Below are 21,559 nucleotides of genomic sequence, written 5' to 3' on the forward strand. Positions count from 1 at the left end.
AGCTCGTATGATAAGAAACTCGACGATGATTGTTCAGAAGTTGAACGTCGCCGACCTTCTCCGTCAAGCTTCCACTTTAGGAAACGCGTCCCCTCTTCGTGTTCGATTGCTGCAATTGGTTGGTCGGCCTTCTCCTCATCGGCGTCCCTCTTCCCAGCTTTGCTTCTTTTAACAAACCATGCCAAACCGTTTCGCGCTGAAGAATAAGCGAGAGACAAAGTTCTGACGCAGATGCCAAACTCGAGTGTTGCCAAGAAAGGGAAGAAGAGGCCCAAGGTCAAGGGTGCGAGAGACACCGCCGCTGCTGCTTTCGTGGATGAGACTAACAATGGCTGATAGGATGCCACGAATGTGCTCGACGCCGCATTGATTGTGATCGGAATGAGCCCGAGTGCTATAAGTGCCGGGCAAAAGGCGTCAAGTGCAGCGGTCTTGGAATCAGATATCGCTTCAACGAGGGTGTGGCTTCTCGGGGGAAACTTGCCTACAAGCTTGTTCCCGACACGCTTTCATACAAGAAAAATCCAAATTCAGCGGCCAAAAAGGACCAAGAACCTTTTCCGCCCGATGACAAGGTTGTCGAGACAACGCCACCGCCGAAGCCAAATTCTCCTGATGCGGATAATCTAGCCGAAGATGAAGATATCGCAACAACTGACAGCAAACTTTGGGACTTGGACTGGGGACTTGATCATATTGACGGAAGGACCCGTTTCTTTCTTCAATATTGTGGGTTGAACATCTTCTACGGATGAATTCGGATACTGAAATGTCACAGTCTCGGATCATATCGCCCAGATCACGGCCGTCATCAACCTTGGCTTCAATGGCTACCGGGATTTGGTACTTCCCTATGCCGAGCTCGACTCCATGATCAGAAAAGCCATTGTAGTCGTCGCAGAGCAGCATCTTGCCTTGAAAACCAACAGCTTTGCCCCCTATTCACCTACTTACGGCAGCCTTCTTCGTGATCTGGTCGAGCGGTCGAATCAATGTCCGCCAGTTCAGGATGAGCTAGCTCAGACGGCACTGCTCTTACTGCAAATCAGAGAAATGATCAGCGGGAGCGACAACTTCAAGTTGATATATGGTTCATTACGCATTCTTATCAAGAACATGGTTCTCGAGCAGAACTTGGAAAGCGAGAACTTGGTGCTGGGCCGCTTCGTCAAGATACAAATTCTACGGTAGGTTAACATTGGCCGAGGCGAAATCGGAGGTGTCTGATTATCTGACAGGGTGTCTCTATTTGGAGAATCGCTCTTTGACGAGGCAAACGGATCCGAATTCCTCTTGACTCACGGCGAAGCATGTCTTGCGTTTCTGCGGTTCTGTCTGAGACTTCACCCCGAGCACGAAGAACTAATGTCCTACATCTTTGATCTTATGACTCTAGCTTGCAACATTTACGTCCAAAGAGCGACACATAACCCCCCGATGCATCAGACAGTTCAATCAGTTGAGAGATTCAAGCAGATCGCAGAAAAGGTCAACATATATGACAATATAATTGGCCGGCACCTCCTAGCATGGGCATACTTTGTCGTCGCAGCTGAGAGTTCTACAGACAGCCACAGAGAGTTCTTTCTGGACCGACTACAGACACTCCACTCTATGACCGGCTGTGGAAACGTTCTCAAGGCGATGGAGCAGATTCGGGGATTCTGGGCTGTTCAAGGAACCACTAGATGGACTCGGCTCCTTGGAGGGCCAACTCAAGCGTTAATCATGTGAAGTAATACTTGGGGATGGAATGCATTGTGTCAGAAGTGAAGGCGAAGATGGACACAGATTGTCAAAGCGATTTAGCGACGGAGGAGCAATTGTGTATTTTGAATTTGGTCTGATCAACCGCTAAGAGACTCAATCTCGCAGATATAGTCTGCACTAATACAACCCTCATTTCTTTTAATATTACTTGGTGTACAGCTCGCGCAGAGTGTCAACCAACTCAACCCGCCCTTGGACAGTGTCTTCATCATACGCAAAGTCCTTATCAATAACTCCGCCAGGCAAGCCTGCCGTAGTCATGTCCACGAGCTCCTGAACATAGGGTTCCGGAAGCTGTTTCGCAAAGAACTCGGAAAGTTGATCTCTCTCAATGAGTTTGAGCTCCACTGACTTGCCAGTAACCTCTTCGACTGCTTTCTTGAGGTCGAGCGCACTGTAGGATCTGGGCCCAAAAAGCTTGAAATAATGAGGGCTAGGCTTGGCTGTCTCTGCGAGAAGAGAGTTTGCACAAATCTCGCTGATGTCCTTGAGGCTCACCTAGTTTGGGATGTTAGTATGCAATTCAGCACTTGGTAGGGCTATAGATCGTACCATGGGAATCTTGTGATCCGCGGGGGTGAAAATCGAGGTGATAACCGGCGGCTCTGCCCGTGCTTCCTCAAGCACAGAAGCGAGGTCTTCCTGGAAGTAGGAGGGCCTGACGATTATAACCTCTGGCACCGCATCCTTGAGAATGTTCTCGGCGATGTGGTTGAGGCGCAGGATGCCCTAATTCCCGTCTCGTTAGAAATAGAAGTCAAATTTAGAATAGCGACGTACGATGCCGTGGTCATTTTGAGCACCGATCGCGGAGAATAGGAGAAGTCGCTTGACGCTTGGGAATGCTTTCAAAGCACTCTTGACATTGTTTCCAGCACGAGTTGCAAACTCTCCCGAGTCTGTTCCGTCATAGATTGGCGGTGGGATGTAAAAGACGGCGTCTGAGCGACCAAAATCAAGGCCGGTGCCGGCTCCAACGTCGCCTTGGACGGCCTCAAAGTTGGAGTTTTGCACAAACTCGGAGGGAGCCTTGGATGCGTCTCGATAGATTCCGCGGATGTGTGGCTTGCTCTCAGAGTTGAGAAGGACACGGATTGTTTCTCTGCCGGCCTTTGTGGAGGCGGGGACAACAGTGATGTGAGGAGCCATGTTGAAAAGAACAGAGGGTGTTAATTTTATCGCAGAGGTATTTCAGAAGCACGCAGAAGGTTGCTCAATGGAATTCCGAATGATAGGATGTTCATCCTTATATACCCCCTCACATGGGCTACCTTTATGGCGTCAACCAAGTCAATCTGAGATACATGAGTCCGAAAGTCCGAAAATCCCCTACAAGATGAATCATTTTACGTATATGGACAGACACATAGGGCCCGAAAGACCGAAGGACCGAAAACAAGCCAAGCATTATGTTATTAACGATCCTTCGAGCTGAACTTTACCGTCAAGTGGCGGGTCCTCAAGGGTGGTAAGCAGTAAGGATGGGGCCACTCATGGGTGGTCAAGCGAGAAGGATTATAAATCAAATAATCAGTCTTGCGTCACCCACAGAAGCTGGGAGAATTTTGATCTTCCTGATGAGCATTGTTTGATCCTTTTATTGGAGAAGATATTTCACGTGCATTCTTCACAATGACCACACAGGATGCGGCGCTGGTTATGGCCAAGATCCGGATTAGCTTAATTTTAAGGTTGACGTAGCTCATTGAGGTGCCTATTAATAGGTTTAACCTATCGGTCTATTTGACTTGCTTGGGCATTATACCCTACTTCGACGTGCATACTGGGTTCATATATTAAATTGTTATCGAATATCAATCCTCACGACGGTGATGGTGCCTCACGAGGACCTTCAACCAGTTTGTGACCAAATAGTAGCTGGACAGAAAACGATACCCGAACAGGAAAAGATCTTCTGTGTTTATCCTAGCTTCTCTTTATTCTATGCTGAATTAGTACGGCTTGCGTTTGTGGTGCTATCTCTTATGGGACCTGATACCAAAACCGTGCCATTAACTGATGTAGGTATCCATCCTTATGAGAAGAAGCTATACTAGTAATTGGTTTTTTAAGAACTAGAAAAATGTCGTGAGCAGTTAGGTGATGGCACGCAAGCTCCCTAAATACAACCACGGATAAGGGGCGGATATGTCCACAGTTAACTCTGTACCCATGGCGGATAAGGACACAGCGTCAATGCCGTCATGCGCCTCAAGATGGTAACATGCGGATGATACCCGAAAACCTACGGCACACATCCGGGTGACTAAACACGACTCACCACTCAGAAGCCGCCGGTTATATATGACCCCCTCGTCCGTAAACAATTCCACTTGTATCATTCAAGTATCTATCAGACGATAGAACCAGGTCAACCGTGCCTCCTTTTGATCGTAAGAACGTCAACCATGTCTTCAACTGCCACCATCACAGCCACGACCGCCCCTCCAAGCCAGTCCAGCTTGAACGTCTCGACAGACAAGGATGGCAAGGTGAAGCGCCTGCAAAAGATCCCACAGTTTCCAACAAAGGAGGCAACGAGACGATGGCAACTAGAGCAAATGGCCGGGGCCTTCCGCGTTTTTGCGAGACTCGGCTATGCAGATGGAAGCAGTGGTCACATTAGCTTGAGAGGTGAGTAAATGCATCCTGTAGAATGCCACCCCTTGGGCATCTGATACCCAGACCCTTGATACTGACGGCCATACAAAGACCCTGTTCAGCCAAACACCTTCTGGATCAACCCCTACGGCGTTCACTTTGGTCTCATCACAGTGTCTGACCTCGTCCACATCGACGAAGAAGGCAACCGGATTGGCGGCGCAGACAAGCTCGTCAACAAAGCCGGCTTCATCATCCACGCCGCCATCCACAAGCGTCGCCCGGACATTAACGCCGCCTGCCATCTGCACAGCCCCTATGGCCGCGCGTGGTCAACCTTTGGCAAGCCGATCGAGATGATCAACCAAGACAGCTGCATGTTCTACAAGGATCTTGCCGTGTATGCCAACTTTGGTGGTGTCGTGTTTGCTAAGGAGGAGGGCGCTCGTCTTGCTGATGCGCTTGGTGCTACCAAGAAGAATATAATTTTGCAGAACCACGGCCTCCTGACTTCAGGAGGAACCATCGGTGAGGCTGCAGCGTTCTTCATCGCCTTGGAGAGGGCATGCCAGGCCCAGCTGCTCGTCGAGGCGGCCGTGGCACCCGATGGATCGCAACTCACCAAGACCTTGGTGAGTGATGAAGAGGCGCAGTACACCAAGGACGGAACTGGGACTCCAGAGGTCATGTATCTGCAGTTTGAACCCGAGTATCAGTATACACTAAAAGAAAGTGGAGGCGACTTTCTTCTATAGTTTGTCAAGATAGTCTTGAACAATCCCCAGTTTTTCACATCTGCTCTACCAGATGAAGGTTCCCGTCTTCCCCATGCTATTCGGACAGAAGAAGCAATATTCGGACCTGATCGGGGCTAAGCTGGATTTTGCCATAGGTAAATGTCTCATCGACAGAAGCCGAAGGACCTGCCTGGGGCAAGGCTTTGATAATGTCCACTTTCACTTCGAAGAGGTATGAAATGTGAACAATTGTTGCTATAATGTTTCGCATGAAAGCTTCTGGGGATAATCGAAAGCCGATGAAGAAAAGAGGGCAGCGCGATCCAAGATGGCGTACAGAGCAGAGCTGAAAAAGGGCGTCATCAGCTGGTCAGGGTTATTCTCAGCTATCCACGATCCATGCAACTCCGAGCTTCCCACCAATTTGACAGGTCATAAAAAGCAAAACAGCTCAATTACGGTAAGCCATATGATATCATTACATGAAATTGTAGGCCAGTGAGATCTGGGGACGGGTTCGAGCTGAGATACGCCAAGTGAGCTGGCATGTCTATCCCAGGAGGCCTCAACTCGAGTCGACCGGTCTGAAAGTGGCCAATAGGGCAAGATTTTTAATAAACATCGAACAAGGGTCTGGGAAATCTTCCGGAAGAAGGCTGCTCAGGTGTGTTCAGGCTGCATGCAGGAGGCCCAATGGGTAGGCCTTCAGCTGCCTCGGTATCGCAATCCGGAACTGAGATATCTGGCCTGAGGCCCCAAAAAAAGAAGAAATACCCCTTTAAGGGAAAAGAAAACCTACATCACGAATTTTCTCATGAGCCTATCTTTATCACCCATCTCCGTCCTTTTTTGCCCTGCTCGCTCGCCTAGAAAACCTCTCAGCCCTGGAACCTAGTCCCAAGACCCTTGGCAAACAACATATTACACGGAATGCAGGGCAACAAAGAGGCCAGGCTTGAGGACCGGCTCACTAACATTCAAGGCGTGCTAGATGACGAAAAATTCACAGGCAAGGCGCTCCAATCAGAAATAGGTGACAATGACAACTTTGCGCCCAGGATTGAAGACAGCGTTCGAGAAGAGGATCCCCATCGTTCCCAGGCCCTTGTCGATAAAGAATCAACTCGGTCGAAGCAAACATCTACATCTTTCGGAACTAGGGCTGGGGAAAATGGCACAGAGTTTAGCGGTGGTTCCTATACAAGGGACTATTCATCAAGCCATTCTAGCTCCGACAGAGATGAGGTGCAGAATGAGGACAAATACGAGCTCGGCGTGAAAGCTGAAATAAGGCACCTTTATGACACGAAGGAGAAAAACATGGCCGGAGAAGCGATCTACTCGACCAAAGTCCCAATTGCCAGTGGTGTCCAGCACAGATTCGACAGGGCCCTTGGTGGAAGAGACGAGGCCAGGGGCTTTGCTATCCTCCACTATCACAATGCCACTCTCCAGACAGACTTTATCGTTGTCCAGAACCCTGAGCTGAAGAACTGTCTCGCAGATATACTGTCTGGCTGCGTCGATATTGATGCTGCAGCCCCGACAGTTGAGCTTCGGCCTCCTTTCATGGGCCTGGTGCAACGTTGGGATCGCTTGCTCCTGGCAGAAAAGACCGCAGACAACGAAAAGTCAAAGGGGCTCCTTCAGCTTTTACGGGAAACCCTAGAGACAGAACTGCATAGTTCTTTTCAAGCCTTTCAGGAGTTCCGCAAGACTGGCTACACCACCTTTCCCAACATTCTGATGGCATTCGTGCCTGGCGAGATCGTACTGAGATCTAAGGATGGTATGCTTTCGGCCGGCGTCCTCCAACATGCGTCCATCGAGAAAGAGTTTATGGGAGGCCTTGTATGCATACTCCGAGTTCAGGTGTTGGATTGGAATGGGAAGAGCTTTGGATACAGAGAAAAGACTTGGAAGATTGAGAACTTCCAGGGATTCCGCAAGGCGACGGATCTTGATGCTTTCCCTCTCGGGGTTCATCCAGATCAAGAGAAAATCAAGAAGCGTTTGACTGACAGAGGAAGGACCTTTGAGGGTTTGTGCGGCCAGCACGTCCAACACTACAATGGGTTGGTGCATTTAGAGTCCGGATGGGAACGAAAGACAATCTTTGTATGTGGGTTTTTGTTCTTACTATTACGCTCAGTACTTACCGGCTCTAGATATCGGAGCGCATAGTCGTCGACGCCAATGCCTTTTACAAGTTCCAACACCATTCAGTTCCGGACCTAACCGAGCTTGGAAGTGAGGACGGGGAACAGGAGACAGATTCCCCTGAAGCTCATAGTGACAGCTACACGAGGAGTCAACAGCAAACCGGCCTAACTGAAAAGCAGTGTATGTTGGCGATACCACGCGTCAAGGGGTTCGCCCTCAGTATGAAGAAGTGGTTCGAATTTGCCGTCAGTGACATCGCTCCTATCACCTGGAATGAGAAGCTGCTGGGCAATCTCGTCATCCCGGATGAAGAGAAGCAACTACTTCTAGCCCTGGTTGCACATACTGCGAAAGAGGAGGATGGAGGTTTTGATGATTTCATAGAAGGAAAAGGTATTTGAAACCAACCAAGATTTCTATTTTACGTTTACCTAGGTATGCTGGGGCTTGTGCAACTTGGTGCTAACATCTTCGGCATCTAGGAAAGGGATTGATCTTACTTCTTGCTGGACCGCCAGGAGTGGGCAAGACTTTGACCGCCGAATCAAGTACTTCTATTCAAGAACAGTTTAGCCAGTTCAAGACTAACTGCTAGTTTAGTAGCCGAAGAGCTCAAGAGGCCCCTATACAGGGTCGGGGCTGGCGACCTGGGTCTTTCAGCCGACGATGTCGAATCTTCTCTGAAAGAAGCTTTCTGTCGATGTTCGCACTGGAATGCTGTGCTACTCATTGATGAGGCTGACGTGTTCCTGGAGAAGCGATCTAGCGATAGGCTTGCTCAAAATGAGCTGGTATCAGGTCAACATACCAAAACTAGTTTTTTCAGAGAGGACTTTGCTAACCACCAAGTTTAGTATTCTTGACGTCCTTGGAATATTATCAAGGTGTTCTCATTCTCACCACCAACAGAACCGAGGAAATCGATCCAGCTTTCGAGTCTCGTATCGACATTATACTGACTTACGATCACCTGAGCCAAGATGCCCGAAGGCAGATCTGGTCCAACTTCATCAGCCGGTTACCTCCAGACTCTGTTGATCTTGACGACGCGGACTTGGACAGCCTCTCGCGGTGGGATATCAACGGGAGGCAAATAAAAAGCGCTATAAAGACTGCACGGATCATGGCAGCTAATGGAGGTGCACTCCTTGGTGTGCGTCATCTAGACATTGTGCTCGATATTCGAAGAAGAGGTTCCAAGGTTCTAGGTACGCAGGGCTAACCTGGATTCGGGGTATGGCGGAGCGTGAGGTCAGAAGGACACAGATAAAACCTTCAGGAGTAAAAAAGAACATATAGTGAGCTTTGGCTTCTGAGACTATAGTATTTTGCGATCATCAAGGGAGTCTACTGGGTCACCTAGTAACACATAAACCCTAGTCTAGAAGGAGACACAGCCCCTTTGCTTCCCGCAGAGACAGAAAGAAAGTCAGAAAGTAGTAAACGTGGTTTTCAATACAATCCTAGTATTAAAACCCAATTTAAATATTAATGCGACGCCATATTTAGGCAGGATTTATAGCGCAAGGAAAGTGAAGAAAAAAACAATAATAGGCGTTAGTGAAGAAAACTAATCTACTTATGTGAGATATTACATAGTCAGCTTATAAACTACAACACAGCCTCCTCTACGGCATAGTATATATTAACCCAGCATTGTGTTTTTTGATGTAGCTGAATCCCAGCCTTTGATGGGATAACTGGGTCAGAAGGCCGTATATATTCACCCAGTGATTTTTCTGCTCGTGTGCGAAAAGCCCAACCTGGCCCTGTGATTAGATTCTACTAGAGACCGTCTCAAAGCCGGTCCACAATAAGCTCAAAAGAAGTGTACTCGTCTGGAACATTGTCCGGATCTAAAAGATAGACGGCAGTATCATATGTCTGCGCGGTGAGAACATGCCACGCCGTCCTTGGAGTCGAGTCGACCGAGCAAAGAAGCTTCTGCCCAAATTCCAAAGGAGGCTCACACAGGACGAACTGTTCGTCTCCCGTGACATCAGAGAGAGGTCTGGCCCTAAGGGTGACATCTGCCTGGGAATTGGCCGAGACGTAGAAATCGCCCATCATGAGGCGGTTCGTAGACTCTTGGAGGTGGAACTCGCCGAACCGGTAGAGGTCGTCGCCTGGCGTTATGGAATAAAGATTCAGGCGAATCTCGGAGTCGGGAATGTCGTCCCGATAGAGGGGGTTGGCGCCCCTGATGCTGTCAGCGTCGGTGTTGGCAACGTAAATGTAGAACGTGGGGATGGGCTCCAGGCTGCTGGTGGAGCTGGAGACGCTGCTGGTGGTCGAAGAGGCTTGGGAGGTGCTTGAGATCTGCGTGGTAGTCTCGGCGGTTGAGGTGGATGGTTCCTGAGAGGTGGTTGATGTGATCTCGGTGCTCGACGTGGTCTCAGTGGCTGATGTGATATCGGTGGTTGATGTAGTATCATCGGTGGAACTCAGCGAAGTGACAGTGCTCGTCAAGGACGACGCGCTATCGGTTGTGCTGGATGGGACATTCTCGGTGCTGGAGAGGGAAGAGACGGATGGCAGGCAAGGCCCGGCTATGCTGCCAGTGAACAGCGACGCGGCTGTGATGAAGCCGTAGATCACGCGCGACCTCATGGTGTCTCTGGATTGCGTGATTCTACAGCAATTCTGTAGGGACAACAAGATGATGAATCCCCCATTAGAAAGGGAGACTTATATGAGGACCGAAAGGGGTTTGTGTTTACGAGGCCCACTTTGAAATCGTTAGTTTCTGTAATAGTCTCAAAGATAGCTCTCTTCGCGGCGAGAGACTTGGCGCGAGGCGTCCTCTAAGAGAGCCGAGACTTGCAGAAATAACGTCATGGCCCATGCTTCTGCGTATCTTGATCGAATAGATGCGCTGACGCGATATATTGCATATCAGTAGCGCTTTCAGTCCCCCGGAGTTTGTCACTCTTGTGCTCTCCCAGTTTCAGGGCTAGTCCTCAGCCCCAAGGCAGTTTTGTCCAACTTGATTAGCTGAATGCTATTAGGATCTGTCGACCTTAAAGACTAGGGCCTAGACAGTCTCATGGTAGAACGTAAATAGCAGACAGATAAGGAGTGCTATCAAGACTGCGCGTTCCTTGTGCTCGAGTGGTGATCTGGCAGAGACAGGCTTACTGCCAAGACAACCCTGAGTTGAGCGGTATCTTGCAAAGGATAATATGAAACCTAAAAGTTCAGTCAGAAGTATGTTAGCTAAAACAGCTCTCACTCCTTTCAACCTCTTCTCTTGAGCTTTCGAAATGTTAGTTGTCGCAACTCTGATGTCTCCCATAAGGGCTAACTACTTATATTCGCCTGCAGACACTTTGACTTCGAAGGCCCTGATACCAAGTCTGATATTTGACTATCCAGCCATAGCTGTCCCGGCCCAACATGGTGATAGCATGAGTGCAATTCAGAACCCGTATTTACAACCCTTCAGGTTTCGTGGTCTAACGGTCATGACTGCGGATTCTGATTCCGCCAGCGAGGGTTCGACTCCCTCCGAGACCTTTCATTTCGCGCCTCAAGGTATCCATCCCAAGGGAATGGCATGCTTGATTTCTCAGCTTTTTGCCTCTGGATCATGTAGAGGCAGACTGAGTACACGGCTGTCCATAGGGAGAGAGGTAGCTCGACGGATGTAGTAAAGACAATGCTTTGGTAGAAAAGTGGGCGTGTGAGGCATGTGGAGCTGATGGAGAAAAGGTTAGAAGGTCAAGTTGAGGAGGCAATTGGTGTTAATTCCAACGGATATCTATTCTGGTTGAACTCATAGATCGTGTACAGTGGCAAGGCATCAGGCAGTGCCACTGCGTGAGAAATAATAAGCTCGCCGTGGTTTCTTTTTCATAGTTTGTACCACTTACACTGCGTCATGCTGCTGATGGAGTAAGGCTTGTGAAACTCGTCTGTGGCTAACAGTTCCCATTAGCTCGGCACACTGTTCCCCATCATCTTTGCTTCTACGGTCGGTCGTTTCGTATATGAGATTGCCCGGTGGAAGCTTGAACAAGGAGTCACCCTTGGCACGCTGGAGCAGCTTCTGGGAAGCCAGACAGTCGGCTCAACTGTGCTGACCCATGCCAACCTCTGCATCATGAACCCTCTGGCAGCCGGGCTGCTCTTCATATGGGTCTTTTCACCCCTGGGTGGTCAGTCTCTGCTGCGTATTCTAGGCTCACACCTGGAGCCAGTCGTGCAAAATTCAACGATTGTTCACTTTGGCTCGGACGCTGCCTCCATTCTGGCCTATCTAAGGCCGATAGGTGGATCAGAATTCGGCATCATTGACGCTGAGGTCAAATATCCGGGAAACTGGTACAGTGCGTTACTACTAGCTCCAGCGACGACCAAGACAGGCAGCATGGATCTTTGGGGGAACGTCAAGATCCCCTTCCTGTCTGGAGATATGGATGGTGGTGGCTGGGGCCAAGTGTCTCGGAGCCCAGATCCTGAAAACTTCTCCTCGCTCGCAGGATACCCGGTTGCCAATGTGTCAATGGGCAACTCGACCTTTTCAATGCAGCTACCTTCAACTCAATTGTTCCAAGTGGCAACGTAGCGTATGGAAACCCGACCTAAAATACTCTGGCTACAACATCACCCGTTTGCAAGGTCATTTCACCTGGGACAACGTCACCTACCAGGACGGAACCATCTACGGCGCTCCCCGCCAGGGTGCTGACGATCTCAGCGTGCTGATGACGACATGGAGCTTCGGCGTTGATCGATTCGTCTACCCCTTCTGGCTTAACCCCCTACACTTGTTCAACAGACTCCCTTGGGATCGCGTGTGATTAAGTAAGTTCACAAGACCCCTTATTTTCGAGAATGAGACAGGGATTGAGTCAAAACCTGCAAACCTCTTTGTTGAAGCTGTCATAAGGCCAGCGGGCAGCACTCTCCAAGAGCAGACCTTTAAAGTTGCAGTTTAATGCGAGATCAAGCAAAGATACATCGAGTCGCGAGTAAACTGCTCCCGAACAGTCCGACAGAACTGCACCGTGGTGGCGCAGCGCCCTTCCCGCCGGCGACACGCGCCTGAGGACATCTCATATTTATCCTTCCCCTCTACGCTGTACTGGGCCTCTCTGGAACTACCAAAAGCAGCCAGGAGAAGCAGTTTCGGCAAGGCAGACCTGTCCATGAAGTATCTGACCGACTCAAATCAGGACACACCGTTGCGACCATCTACATCGACGCGTTCGAGGGAGTGAGTGACGCATTGTTTAGCCGCCGATTATCCCAGTTGTTCAATACATATTTCGTCCTCTCACAGACCGACATGGAGACGCAAGGCATGATTGACGGCATGCAATTATTCTCGGAAAACGTCACGGAGCCGGCCCAAGTGAGCACCTTGGTCCATATATACACAATATCCAAACCCTGGATCGCTCTATGCTTCGTGTCATGCATCGTGCTGCTCTGTAGTGGTGTGCTCAGCGTGATCTTTGCCCACCTTGCCGACGGCCCCGAGATTCTCGGTTATGCTTCGACCGCCGTGCGGGACTCCAAGTTCCTCGAGTCGTTGCCCGAAGTTGGGGATATGGAGGCAATAGATATTATGAAGATGATGAGAGGCGAGCGACTCCGGTATGGAATGACGCATCTGACAAAAAAGGGGAAGCGGGCGGTGGGAATTGGCCGTGAAGCGGAAACGAAACAGATCAAGGACAGGTTTGATTCAGGGGTATAATTGAGATATATAAAGCAGAGTCTTGGTAGATGGACCTAGAAGACGAGTAATATGATCCCAGGTTCTTTCTTTTCCCAGCCCTAACCCCACCTCCCAGTTGGCATATCAGGTATTACCAGGTATGAGAAATCTCGTTGCTGTGTGATGATTTCCTTATTCATCACCTTCATCAACCTTGACAATGCGCTGGGTGGCCGTCTCCGTCTTGTGGAATCGCCAAGGGCGAACCTTTCTCTCAAACAACTCATCCAACTCGGCAGGTGAGCGACTGTAAAACGTCAGAGCGAGATCAATGTGAAGACGGACCGAACAAACCTGGCAGTTTCGGGAATCAAGAACCACATCGCGATGGTGAAGGGCAGGCCCAGTCCTGCGTAGAACCAGCCCGTCTTGAGACCCCAGTTCCACTGGTTGGTGTTGACCATGTAAGGGGTGAGGACGTTCATAACCACGCCGGCAACACATGTCGAGGCGGCGCCGAAACCAGCTGTATAGGGTCTCAATCGCTGGGACGAGATTTCACCGATAAAGCCCCAGCCGGTAGCGCCGTTGGAGACCATTCCGAGATCTAACAGTTGGTGAGCGCGAGTCAATCTTGGTTAGGTCATCACTTACTCCAAAGAACGGCAAAGACCACCATGAGATAGTTAGTGGCAGAAACCTGTGGCACAACCCCGAGGATGCCAATAGCAGTAGTGCAAACCCAAGAGAGAGTTGTGCCACTGCAAGAAAGTCTGCGACGACCGACCCAATCCGCGGCAAAGACCAAGGCGATACCGGCGGCTACATTGATGCCGGAAGTAATGCAGGTGTACTTGAAGGGATCAGAGATGCCGGCTTGCTGGAAAAAGTAGCTTCCAAATGTTCCAAAGAGGGTGAGGCCAATGAATTGCTGGGTAAGAAGAGTCCACAGCGCAATGAGAGTGCGTAGTCCATCTGTGCCCTGGAAGATGGCATACCACTTTTCACGACGCTGATCGGCAGCGACGGTACGCTCGTGGTCAATAGCCATGGAGAGGAGTTGAAACTGCTGATCAACATCGTAGTCCTTGACCCCGTGGTTAAGGATTCGCAGGGACCTCTTGGCCTGTTCATGCTTGCCTCGACTGACGCACCAGGCAGGCGATTCAGGAACGAGAAGGTAGATCAGAATCATGAGACCGATCTGCGCCCATTGGGTATAGATGGGCGTGAGCCAGTCATGGCGGTCGGTCTGAGAGAGGACCTGCAAGGCGACAGGCGCCATAAACTGGCCCACGGTGAACCAAAGACTGTAGCTCATGAGTAGACCACCACGAATTCGAATAGGCGCGACCTCGGAGATGTAAGTCGGGATAGTAGACTGCAAACATCCCACGCCGATACCGGCTAGAAGCTTAGCAATAAGCCAAACCTCCCACCTCCGCGCAAGACTCTCACACAGAACACTGCAGGCGAGGATGAGCCAGTACCAATACATGGCAACCTTGCGGCCAAAGCGGTCGGACACAAAGGTCAAATGGGTCATGCCGATGATCTGGCCGACCGACATGATGGAACTCCAGCCGGCGAGGATGTCAGAGGCGAGGAAGGGCTCGCCAGCATCGTTGAGCTTCGTGGCGAATTGGCGGACGAAGCCTGGGTTGGCGATGATATTGCCATTGATGCTGTACATGTTAACAGGGTTGGGTAGCAGATGTGGAAGGCTTGTAAATACCCAATCTGGTAGCCATCGGTAGCAGCACTAAAGGTGACCGCAAAGCAGATGGCGGCGTTGACCTTGAAGGCCTTGACAGTCTCCCACAAGGACAATGTCTCATAGCCAGAGATACCCTGACCCTTGGAGGCAGCGTCTAAGGCGAGGTCCTTGCGAGTGATGCCATGTTCGTTGTCCGCCGGGTTGTCGTGCTGACTGATGTCGGGCTTGGCCTCGATACTCTCACGAGCCATTGTGGATATTATCACGGATGATTCAACGAGTCCGGCTCAATAATGTCTCCACATTTCAACAGATGGGAATAGCATCCTCCATTTATACAATCTCATCGTTCGCAGAACTAGCCGGCTTCACGCCTTTTCTACGCCTAAACTACGGCCCAAAACCTTGGCGATTCTTAGAAAAGAGCTCGACTCTATACTGTTTATGGACGATACCCGATACCCCAGGTCTGACCCCGGGTTTCCAGCGAGTTGGGCATGCTTTCATGAGTCAGTACGACTGTATTACTTCTGTTGAGTTGCTCCAAGGCCCCCGCTCCCTGGCCTTGTGCAGCCTTTTGGATAAGCTTTCATGAGTCAGGTTCCCCAGACTCAAGAGACAGCGCGGGGAGAATCGCGGGGTCTCAGGTGACGTTATTGCATGGGTGAGGCATCGGCAGTTATTCTCGGAGAGGTATGAGAAATGAAGATCGCCTTGTCAGAGTCTGGTCGGCATGTTAATCCACCGAGAATGGCCTCTTTAGTGGATATTTCGGTGGACAATAGGACGGGCAACACGAGGAGAGCATGGTTCGTACTTATCTAGACCGACCAGAGCATCCCATCATCCGATATTTAGCCTGACTGCGCCCTCATACTAGACATCCATGGTGTTGTTAGGATCTAACCCACACCATAGTTGAACCACGATCCACAAGCTCATCTGACCATTCATGTCGAATTGAAGCGTCCGCGGAGCCCGATGACTCGGGGTAACAATGCATCTAAGAGATCCACATAAACTCCCGAATAATGGGCGATTGGTTGTCGGTTCCCAAGGTCGCCGTTTCGGGCCATCATAGGCCGACCTCGCATGAGGGGTCACCTCGATGCTCAGACGATGGCACTCCATTAATCGTTCTTAACACGAAAATTCGGTCTTGATTCAGCCGATACAACAAGGTGCAGCCCTCACAAGCTTCTGGAAAAGAACTCCCGGTTGACAATCCAGAACTGCGCAAATATATCCCGAGGTCGTCCAAACTATCCCCCTCCTGGACTTCGAATGCCAGTCAATGTAACCCCGCTTCATCATGTCTGCTATCAAGGTCGCCGACGTTCTCTTTGAGCATTATCGCCCGGAAAACACTCTGGGCGTGCACGAGACGAAACCTCGCATCTCGTGGCGATTCGAAAATGCGCCCGAGAACTTTACCCAAGAAGAGTATGAGCTTCAGCTGAGCAAGGTCACTCGAGGAAAGACGGCAGAGGTCTGCTCCGTCAAGAGGGCGTCTCCCGACTCACAGCTGGTTGCTTGGCCACACGGGGAGTCTATTCAATCCCGCGAGATCTATACAGTCCGAGTCAGAGCCCGAGGAAAGGGCCAGTCAGAGCCTACGGCATGGAGCGAACCGGCGACTCTGGAGGCTGGCCTCTTTGACAGTAAAGAATGGAGCAGCAAGCTCATCTCAGCACCCTGGTCAGACGACAACAACGACAAGCCCCAACCTGCAGACCTATTCCGAAAAGAGTTCAAGGTGGAAGCAGATGTTCAATCAGCAAGACTCTACATCACAGCCCAAGGAATCTACGAAGCCGAGCTCAATGGAAAGCGAGTCGGCGATTACTTCTTGGCTCCTGGCTGGAACTGCTACGATTCGCAGTTGAACTATCAGACCTACGATGTCACTGGACTTCTCTCTTCGGGAGAGAACTGTCTCGGCGTGCATGTCGCTGAAGGCTGGTATAAAGGCCGGCTCGGGTTTGAGGGCGGCCAGCGCAACATCTGGGGCTCTCGCACCGGTCTTCAAGCGCAGCTTGAAGTCCAACTCAAGGACGGCAGCACTTACACAGTTGTGACGGACGACAGCTGGACAGCCTCACAAGGGCCTATCAAGTTGGCAGAGATCTACGATGGAGAAAAATACGATGCTACAGCAGAGATCCCCGGCTGGTCGAGTCCTGGCGTTGCTTCCGGAGACTGGAAGGCCGTCGACATTCTCCCCCCGATTTCCGAGTCTGTCACTCTCAATGCCGGATTCTCCGAGCCTGTACGCAGGATCGAGGCTGTCAAGCCCACTAAACTCATCACAACCCCTTCTGGAAAGACTGTGCTCGACTTTGGACAGAACCTGGTTGGATACATCCGCGTCAAGTCCATCAAGGGACCCCGCGGTCATTCTGTCACCATCACACACGCTGAAGTCATGGAAAAGGAGGAGCTAGGAATCAGGCCTCTTCGTTTTGCCGCAGCTCAGGATGTCTATACGCTCAAGGGAGACGAAAAGGGCGAGTCACATGAGCCGCGTTTTACCTTCCACGGCTTCCGATATGCGCAGATCGACAACTGGCCATCCACAGAAGATAACTTGCTAGATGTGCTAGAAGCCGTCGTTTGCAACACGGACATGGAGGAACAGGGAACCTTTGCCTGCTCTGACGACAAGCTCAACCGCCTCTTCAGCAACGTCCGCTGGGGTATGAGAGGCAACTTTGTCTCCATCCCAACAGACTGCCCCCAGCGCGATGAACGCCTTGGCTGGACCGGCGACCTCGCTCTCTTTGCCCCCACAGCAACATTTGTCTATGGATGCGTCTCTATCCTTCGAGACTGGCTGCAAGACGTGTGGTCTGACCAGAAAAAGCAGAAGGGCATTCCTCCCATGGTCACACCCAATATCCTCAGCTACAACAAGTTCTGGGGAAACCCATGGCCATGTGCCATCTGGCATGATGTGACCGTCCTCGCTCCTTGGGCTTTGTGGGAGGAGACAGCGGATCCTACCGTCCTGGCGGATCAGTACGAGTCCATGGAGGAGTGGCTGAAGTGTATCCCCAGAAACAAGACGGGTGCTACTCATCTTTGGGACTCCAACTCGGCCCAGCTCGCTGTAATAATCGCTTCCCCAAGTTGACATATCAGAACTAACTGTTGATAGGATTGGCTTGATCCCACTGCACCCCCAGACGCACCACACAAGGCCCAGGCAAACCCCCATCTAGTCGCTGATGCCTTCCTCATCCGCAGTCTCGACTTGGTAGCCCGCGTGGCAGAGATCCTTGGCCGAACTGAGGATGCTTCGCGCTACAAGTCTGAAGCTGCCAGTGCCCGTGCCGAGTTCAGGGGCGAATACGTGACGCCTAGTGGCCGTATCCTGTCAGAGTGCCAGACTTCTTACTGTCTTGCTATCTGCTTCGACCTGCTTGAGCCTCATCAACTCGCCCGTGCTGGTGAGCGTCTAGTCGACATTGTCCGACGCAATGGTTTCTGCGTTGGCACTGGATTCGCCGGTACGCCATTTATCTGTGAAGCTCTCACACGAACCGGCCACAGTAACGTCGCCTACTCAATGCTCCTAAACGAGACATGTCCGTCCTGGCTATACACCATCTCCATGGGCGCGACGACCATGTGGGAACGTTGGGACAGCATGTTGCCCGACGGCACTATCAACCCAGGCGAGATGACGAGCTTCAACCACTACGCCTATGGCGCCGTGGCTAAGTTTATGGTCGAGCGCCTGGCCGGTCTTCAACAGTTGGAGTCAGGCTGGAAGAAGACCAGAGTGCAACCTGAGATCGGAGGCGAGTTCAAGTGGGCGTCTGCACAGCACCTAACACCATACGGCATCGTCTCAAGCTCATGGAACCTGAAGGAGATTGAGGGCGAAGAGGGCGCATTCACACTTCAGGTCGACGTAGTTGTTCCGCCAACAACCACGATGGAGGTTATCCTCCCGGCGCCCGAGGGTCCAAAGACCGAGGTTGTCGGATCTGGCAAGTGGTCGTTTAGCACTCGCTACGAGAGGAACTATCAGTGGCCAGTCAAGGCTATTCCTTCGACACTGCCTGGATTGGCCCCGGAGGAGTAGTCGAGCTGGCATTACGACTAAACGACGTGGCTCCCGGTGTTACGGTCAAGATGCCCTGTGTGGTGACGACGCAACATTGAGACTGTTCAGAGAGGCCATCCCTGCATCTGTGGCGGAGTGTAACTCAAAAAGCTATATCTAGCAATTACTTACCATTCATAAGGCAGCCAAGTCAATATTAGTATTGCCACAAGACACTTTTGTTCTTAGTGAGCCGTGAATCCTTCTCTAATTGAGGCAGTGAATTACTTACTCCATCTCAGAAAGGATCATCAGCACTTCCCCAAAACAAGTCCCACGCGCCGCCCAGTTCCCAGGTAAGCTGACGAACTCGCTTATTTGGGCGTCAATCGCTTCTGTCCTCTCGGGCCGCTCAATCAGACCACCGCCTTATAGGGCAGGGCCTCCATAATTGTAGCCACAACTTATAGCCACCTTGGTCTATCGAGCTGCATGTCAGATCGAGATTCGGGAGAACGGCTTGAACGCGTCATTGGACTTAGATATAGAGATATAAATTAGAAGTCCCGGCTCGTCTCAACTAATTGCTTGGAGCTTGTATTCTCTACTGAAAGTCCTCATCGACAGGCGTGGCGAAACAAGAGCTATTGTATACACTTTCTCCCAGTTTCATCACCAACCTTTGACAATGACACAAATAAAACATGGAAGGCGTCTTCTGCCTTCCCTAGTCGACGAAATCGCCATATCTGATCCAGACCGAGTCTTCTACTCTGTGACAAAGACCAACAATCCTGCCGACGGCTTCCAAGACATTAATGCCAAAACCTTTGCCCGAGCCGTCAACCGATGTGCATGGTATATCGAACAACACCTCGGCCGTGGCCAAAACTTTCCAACCCTGGCATTCATCGGTCCCCAAGATGTCGTCTATGCCATCATCACGCTCGCTTGTGTCAAGACAGGGTACAAGCTTCATCTACTATCGCCACGAAACCCTCTCGAAGCAAGTCTGTTCCTCCTAGAGGAGACCGATTGCAAGACTTTCCTGGTCCCTCCGAAGTTCCCTTTGCCTATCGTGGGACAACTCATTCAGACGCGTCGTATGGATGTCCTGGAAATACCTGCGTTGCAACATTGGCTAGAAGACGGAGCTGTGGAGCTATACCCCTACACCAAGACCTTTGAGGAGGCGAGATCAGAGCCTTTCGTTGTCTTGCATACTTCTGGCTCAACCGGCATGCCTAAGCCTCTAATTCAGACACATGGAACACTGGCTACGCTGGATGCATGCACGCAACTGCCGTCCCTGGGCTTTCCAGACACCTATCCCTCAATGTGCGCTGGATCTCGCGTCTACCTGGCCTTTCCCCTTTGCCACTGCGCCGGTATCTGGATGCTTCTCCCCGGGTGCATCTATGCTGGCTTCACAGTGGTTCTCGGGCCATTCCCCCTTTCCGCGGAGACTGCCAATGCCATCCATGTCCATGGAAACGTACAGCAAAGCGCCCACGCCCCCTTTATACTGAGCGATCTCGCCAAGAATCCCACCTATCTAGATAACCTCAGTCGCTTAGACCAAGTTACTTTTGGAGGAGGATCCCTTCCCAAGGCTGTAGGAGATGCCATTGCCAGCAGAACAAAGCTACTCAACTGTCTCGGAACGACCGAAAGCGGTGCTCTTCCCTCTCATCTCCTTGACAAAGAAGACTGGCAATACATAAGCTACAGCCATGTCGTCGGCTCAGAGTTTCGTCAAATCTCGGAAGACCTGTACGAACACTTCATCGTCAGGGACCCAAATCTCGACCTGTACCAGGCCTTCTTTCAGACATTTCCGGATCTGGACGAGTGGCCTATGAAGGACCTCTACGCAAAGCACCCGACCAAGGAGAACCTTTGGCTGTATCGGGGGCGCACTGACGATGTCATTGTGTTCTCTAGTGGGGCCAACTTGAACCCGATCGACATGGAGAGCATCATTGATTCCAACCCTGCCGTCAGCGCGGCACTGGTCATTGGCACCGGGTATCCTCGATCAGGTCTGTTAGTCGAGGCTGCCAATCCCCCAACAAACGAAGAGGAGGAGAAGAAGTTGGTTGATACAATCTGGCCGTCAGTTGAAGCTGCAAACAAGCCAATTTCTCTGAGTCGCAGGATTCACCACGACATGATCATCTTTACATCCGCTGAAAAGCCGATGCTAAGAGCAGGCAAGGGAACCGTTCAGCGCAAGCTGACTGTGGATGAGTATTCATTCGAAATTGAGGCCCTCTACAAGGTTACAGAGTCGCTGGGCGTTGGGTTCACCTCCGACTGGGTTCGTGAAAGTCAATAAGGCAGAGTACATTGTTCAATTCCTACCTAGACACTCAGCACAAAGACTAGCTCCCATGAGTTTCCTCAGCAAGTGTCCCAGATATACCAATGTCAATTTGAAGCGCTTCATTTACAAGAAGTGAGTGTGATGGCCAACATGACCTCGTGATGGACAAATTCCACTACCACTGGATGATCTCAGTAAACTCCTTTTGCTGAGGGATCGAATCCCTTTCAACCTTGTCCCCGTACTCAATCTTTATAGTCTCTACATCAAAGCATGGAATAACATCCTTGTCCTCGCGACACACTGGCCAAAGCTCGCGGCTGCCCATGTCACAGTAGAGGCCTTCATCAAGGGAGACAAAGTCAGGACCCCAGGAAGTCTCAGACGTGCACAACTCCGTAGTGTTGTAACCAGCCTCCTTAGTAATGACCACTCGCGTGCCAGATGTGTTTCGACGTTGAGGACGGATACCTCTCTTGCGGTTGTTCGGCACGGGCACAGGTCGTCGCATTTGGAGGTCTTGGTATCC

General features: G+C 50.9%; 9 protein-coding genes and 1 non-coding gene across 10 annotated transcripts; 7 read left to right on the plus strand and 3 right to left on the minus strand.

Moving 5' to 3' along the window:
* Window positions 1-231: 231 nt before the first annotated feature.
* On the plus strand, window positions 232-1,734 carry LRP88_07083 (Zn(II)2Cys6 transcription factor domain-containing protein; the record flags this gene model as incomplete). Its single annotated transcript, XM_083243620.1, has 4 exons — window positions 232-283; window positions 340-729; window positions 779-1,187; window positions 1,239-1,734. The coding sequence occupies 4 exons, from the start codon at window positions 232-234 to the stop codon at window positions 1,732-1,734; spliced, it is 1,347 nt and encodes a 448-aa protein (XP_083100844.1).
* Window positions 1,735-1,914: 180 nt separating this feature from the next.
* Window positions 1,915-2,919, minus strand: LRP88_07084 (uncharacterized protein; the record flags this gene model as incomplete). The annotated part of the gene is made up of 3 exons (XM_083243621.1): window positions 1,915-2,268; window positions 2,323-2,499; window positions 2,551-2,919. The coding sequence occupies 3 exons, from the start codon at window positions 2,917-2,919 to the stop codon at window positions 1,915-1,917; spliced, it is 900 nt and encodes a 299-aa protein (XP_083100845.1).
* Window positions 2,920-4,178: 1,259 nt separating this feature from the next.
* Window positions 4,179-5,126, plus strand: LRP88_07085 (class II aldolase/adducin N-terminal; the record flags this gene model as incomplete). Its single annotated transcript, XM_083243622.1, has 2 exons — window positions 4,179-4,404; window positions 4,483-5,126. 2 exons carry the CDS (start codon window positions 4,179-4,181, stop codon window positions 5,124-5,126), a joined length of 870 nt encoding a protein of 289 aa, XP_083100846.1.
* Window positions 5,127-6,428: 1,302 nt separating this feature from the next.
* On the plus strand, window positions 6,429-8,493 carry LRP88_07086 (uncharacterized protein; the record flags this gene model as incomplete). The annotated part of the gene is made up of 4 exons (XM_083243623.1): window positions 6,429-7,226; window positions 7,277-7,664; window positions 7,872-8,069; window positions 8,126-8,493. The coding sequence occupies 4 exons, from the start codon at window positions 6,429-6,431 to the stop codon at window positions 8,491-8,493; spliced, it is 1,752 nt and encodes a 583-aa protein (XP_083100847.1).
* A 575-nt stretch (window positions 8,494-9,068) lies between these two features.
* On the minus strand, window positions 9,069-9,881 carry LRP88_07087 (uncharacterized protein; the record flags this gene model as incomplete). Its single annotated transcript, XM_083243624.1, has 1 exon — window positions 9,069-9,881. The coding sequence occupies one exon, from the start codon at window positions 9,879-9,881 to the stop codon at window positions 9,069-9,071; it is 813 nt and encodes a 270-aa protein (XP_083100848.1).
* Window positions 9,882-10,715: 834 nt separating this feature from the next.
* On the plus strand, window positions 10,716-10,787 carry LRP88_07088. Its single transcript has one exon. It is a non-coding gene; the product is annotated as a tRNA-Gln (tRNA).
* A 430-nt stretch (window positions 10,788-11,217) lies between these two features.
* LRP88_07089 (uncharacterized protein) lies at window positions 11,218-12,073 on the plus strand (the record flags this gene model as incomplete). The annotated part of the gene is made up of 2 exons (XM_083243625.1): window positions 11,218-11,769; window positions 11,828-12,073. 2 exons carry the CDS (start codon window positions 11,218-11,220, stop codon window positions 12,071-12,073), a joined length of 798 nt encoding a protein of 265 aa, XP_083100849.1.
* A 1,055-nt stretch (window positions 12,074-13,128) lies between these two features.
* On the minus strand, window positions 13,129-14,904 carry LRP88_07090 (uncharacterized protein; the record flags this gene model as incomplete). The annotated part of the gene is made up of 4 exons (XM_083243626.1): window positions 13,129-13,243; window positions 13,291-13,543; window positions 13,591-14,621; window positions 14,672-14,904. The coding sequence occupies 4 exons, from the start codon at window positions 14,902-14,904 to the stop codon at window positions 13,129-13,131; spliced, it is 1,632 nt and encodes a 543-aa protein (XP_083100850.1).
* Window positions 14,905-15,965: 1,061 nt separating this feature from the next.
* LRP88_07091 (uncharacterized protein) lies at window positions 15,966-18,743 on the plus strand (the record flags this gene model as incomplete). Its single annotated transcript, XM_083243627.1, has 2 exons — window positions 15,966-17,759; window positions 17,811-18,743. 2 exons carry the CDS (start codon window positions 15,966-15,968, stop codon window positions 18,741-18,743), a joined length of 2,727 nt encoding a protein of 908 aa, XP_083100851.1.
* A 649-nt stretch (window positions 18,744-19,392) lies between these two features.
* LRP88_07092 (uncharacterized protein) lies at window positions 19,393-21,042 on the plus strand (the record flags this gene model as incomplete). Its single annotated transcript, XM_083243628.1, has 1 exon — window positions 19,393-21,042. One exon carries the CDS (start codon window positions 19,393-19,395, stop codon window positions 21,040-21,042), a length of 1,650 nt encoding a protein of 549 aa, XP_083100852.1.
* Between the last annotated feature and the right edge of the window lie 517 nt (window positions 21,043-21,559).

This window comes from Fusarium phalaenopsidis, assembly GCF_050370095.1.
Source record: "Fusarium phalaenopsidis strain FUZ10S chromosome Unknown contig_32298, whole genome shotgun sequence".
Classification (NCBI taxonomy): domain Eukaryota; kingdom Fungi; phylum Ascomycota; class Sordariomycetes; order Hypocreales; family Nectriaceae; genus Fusarium; species Fusarium phalaenopsidis.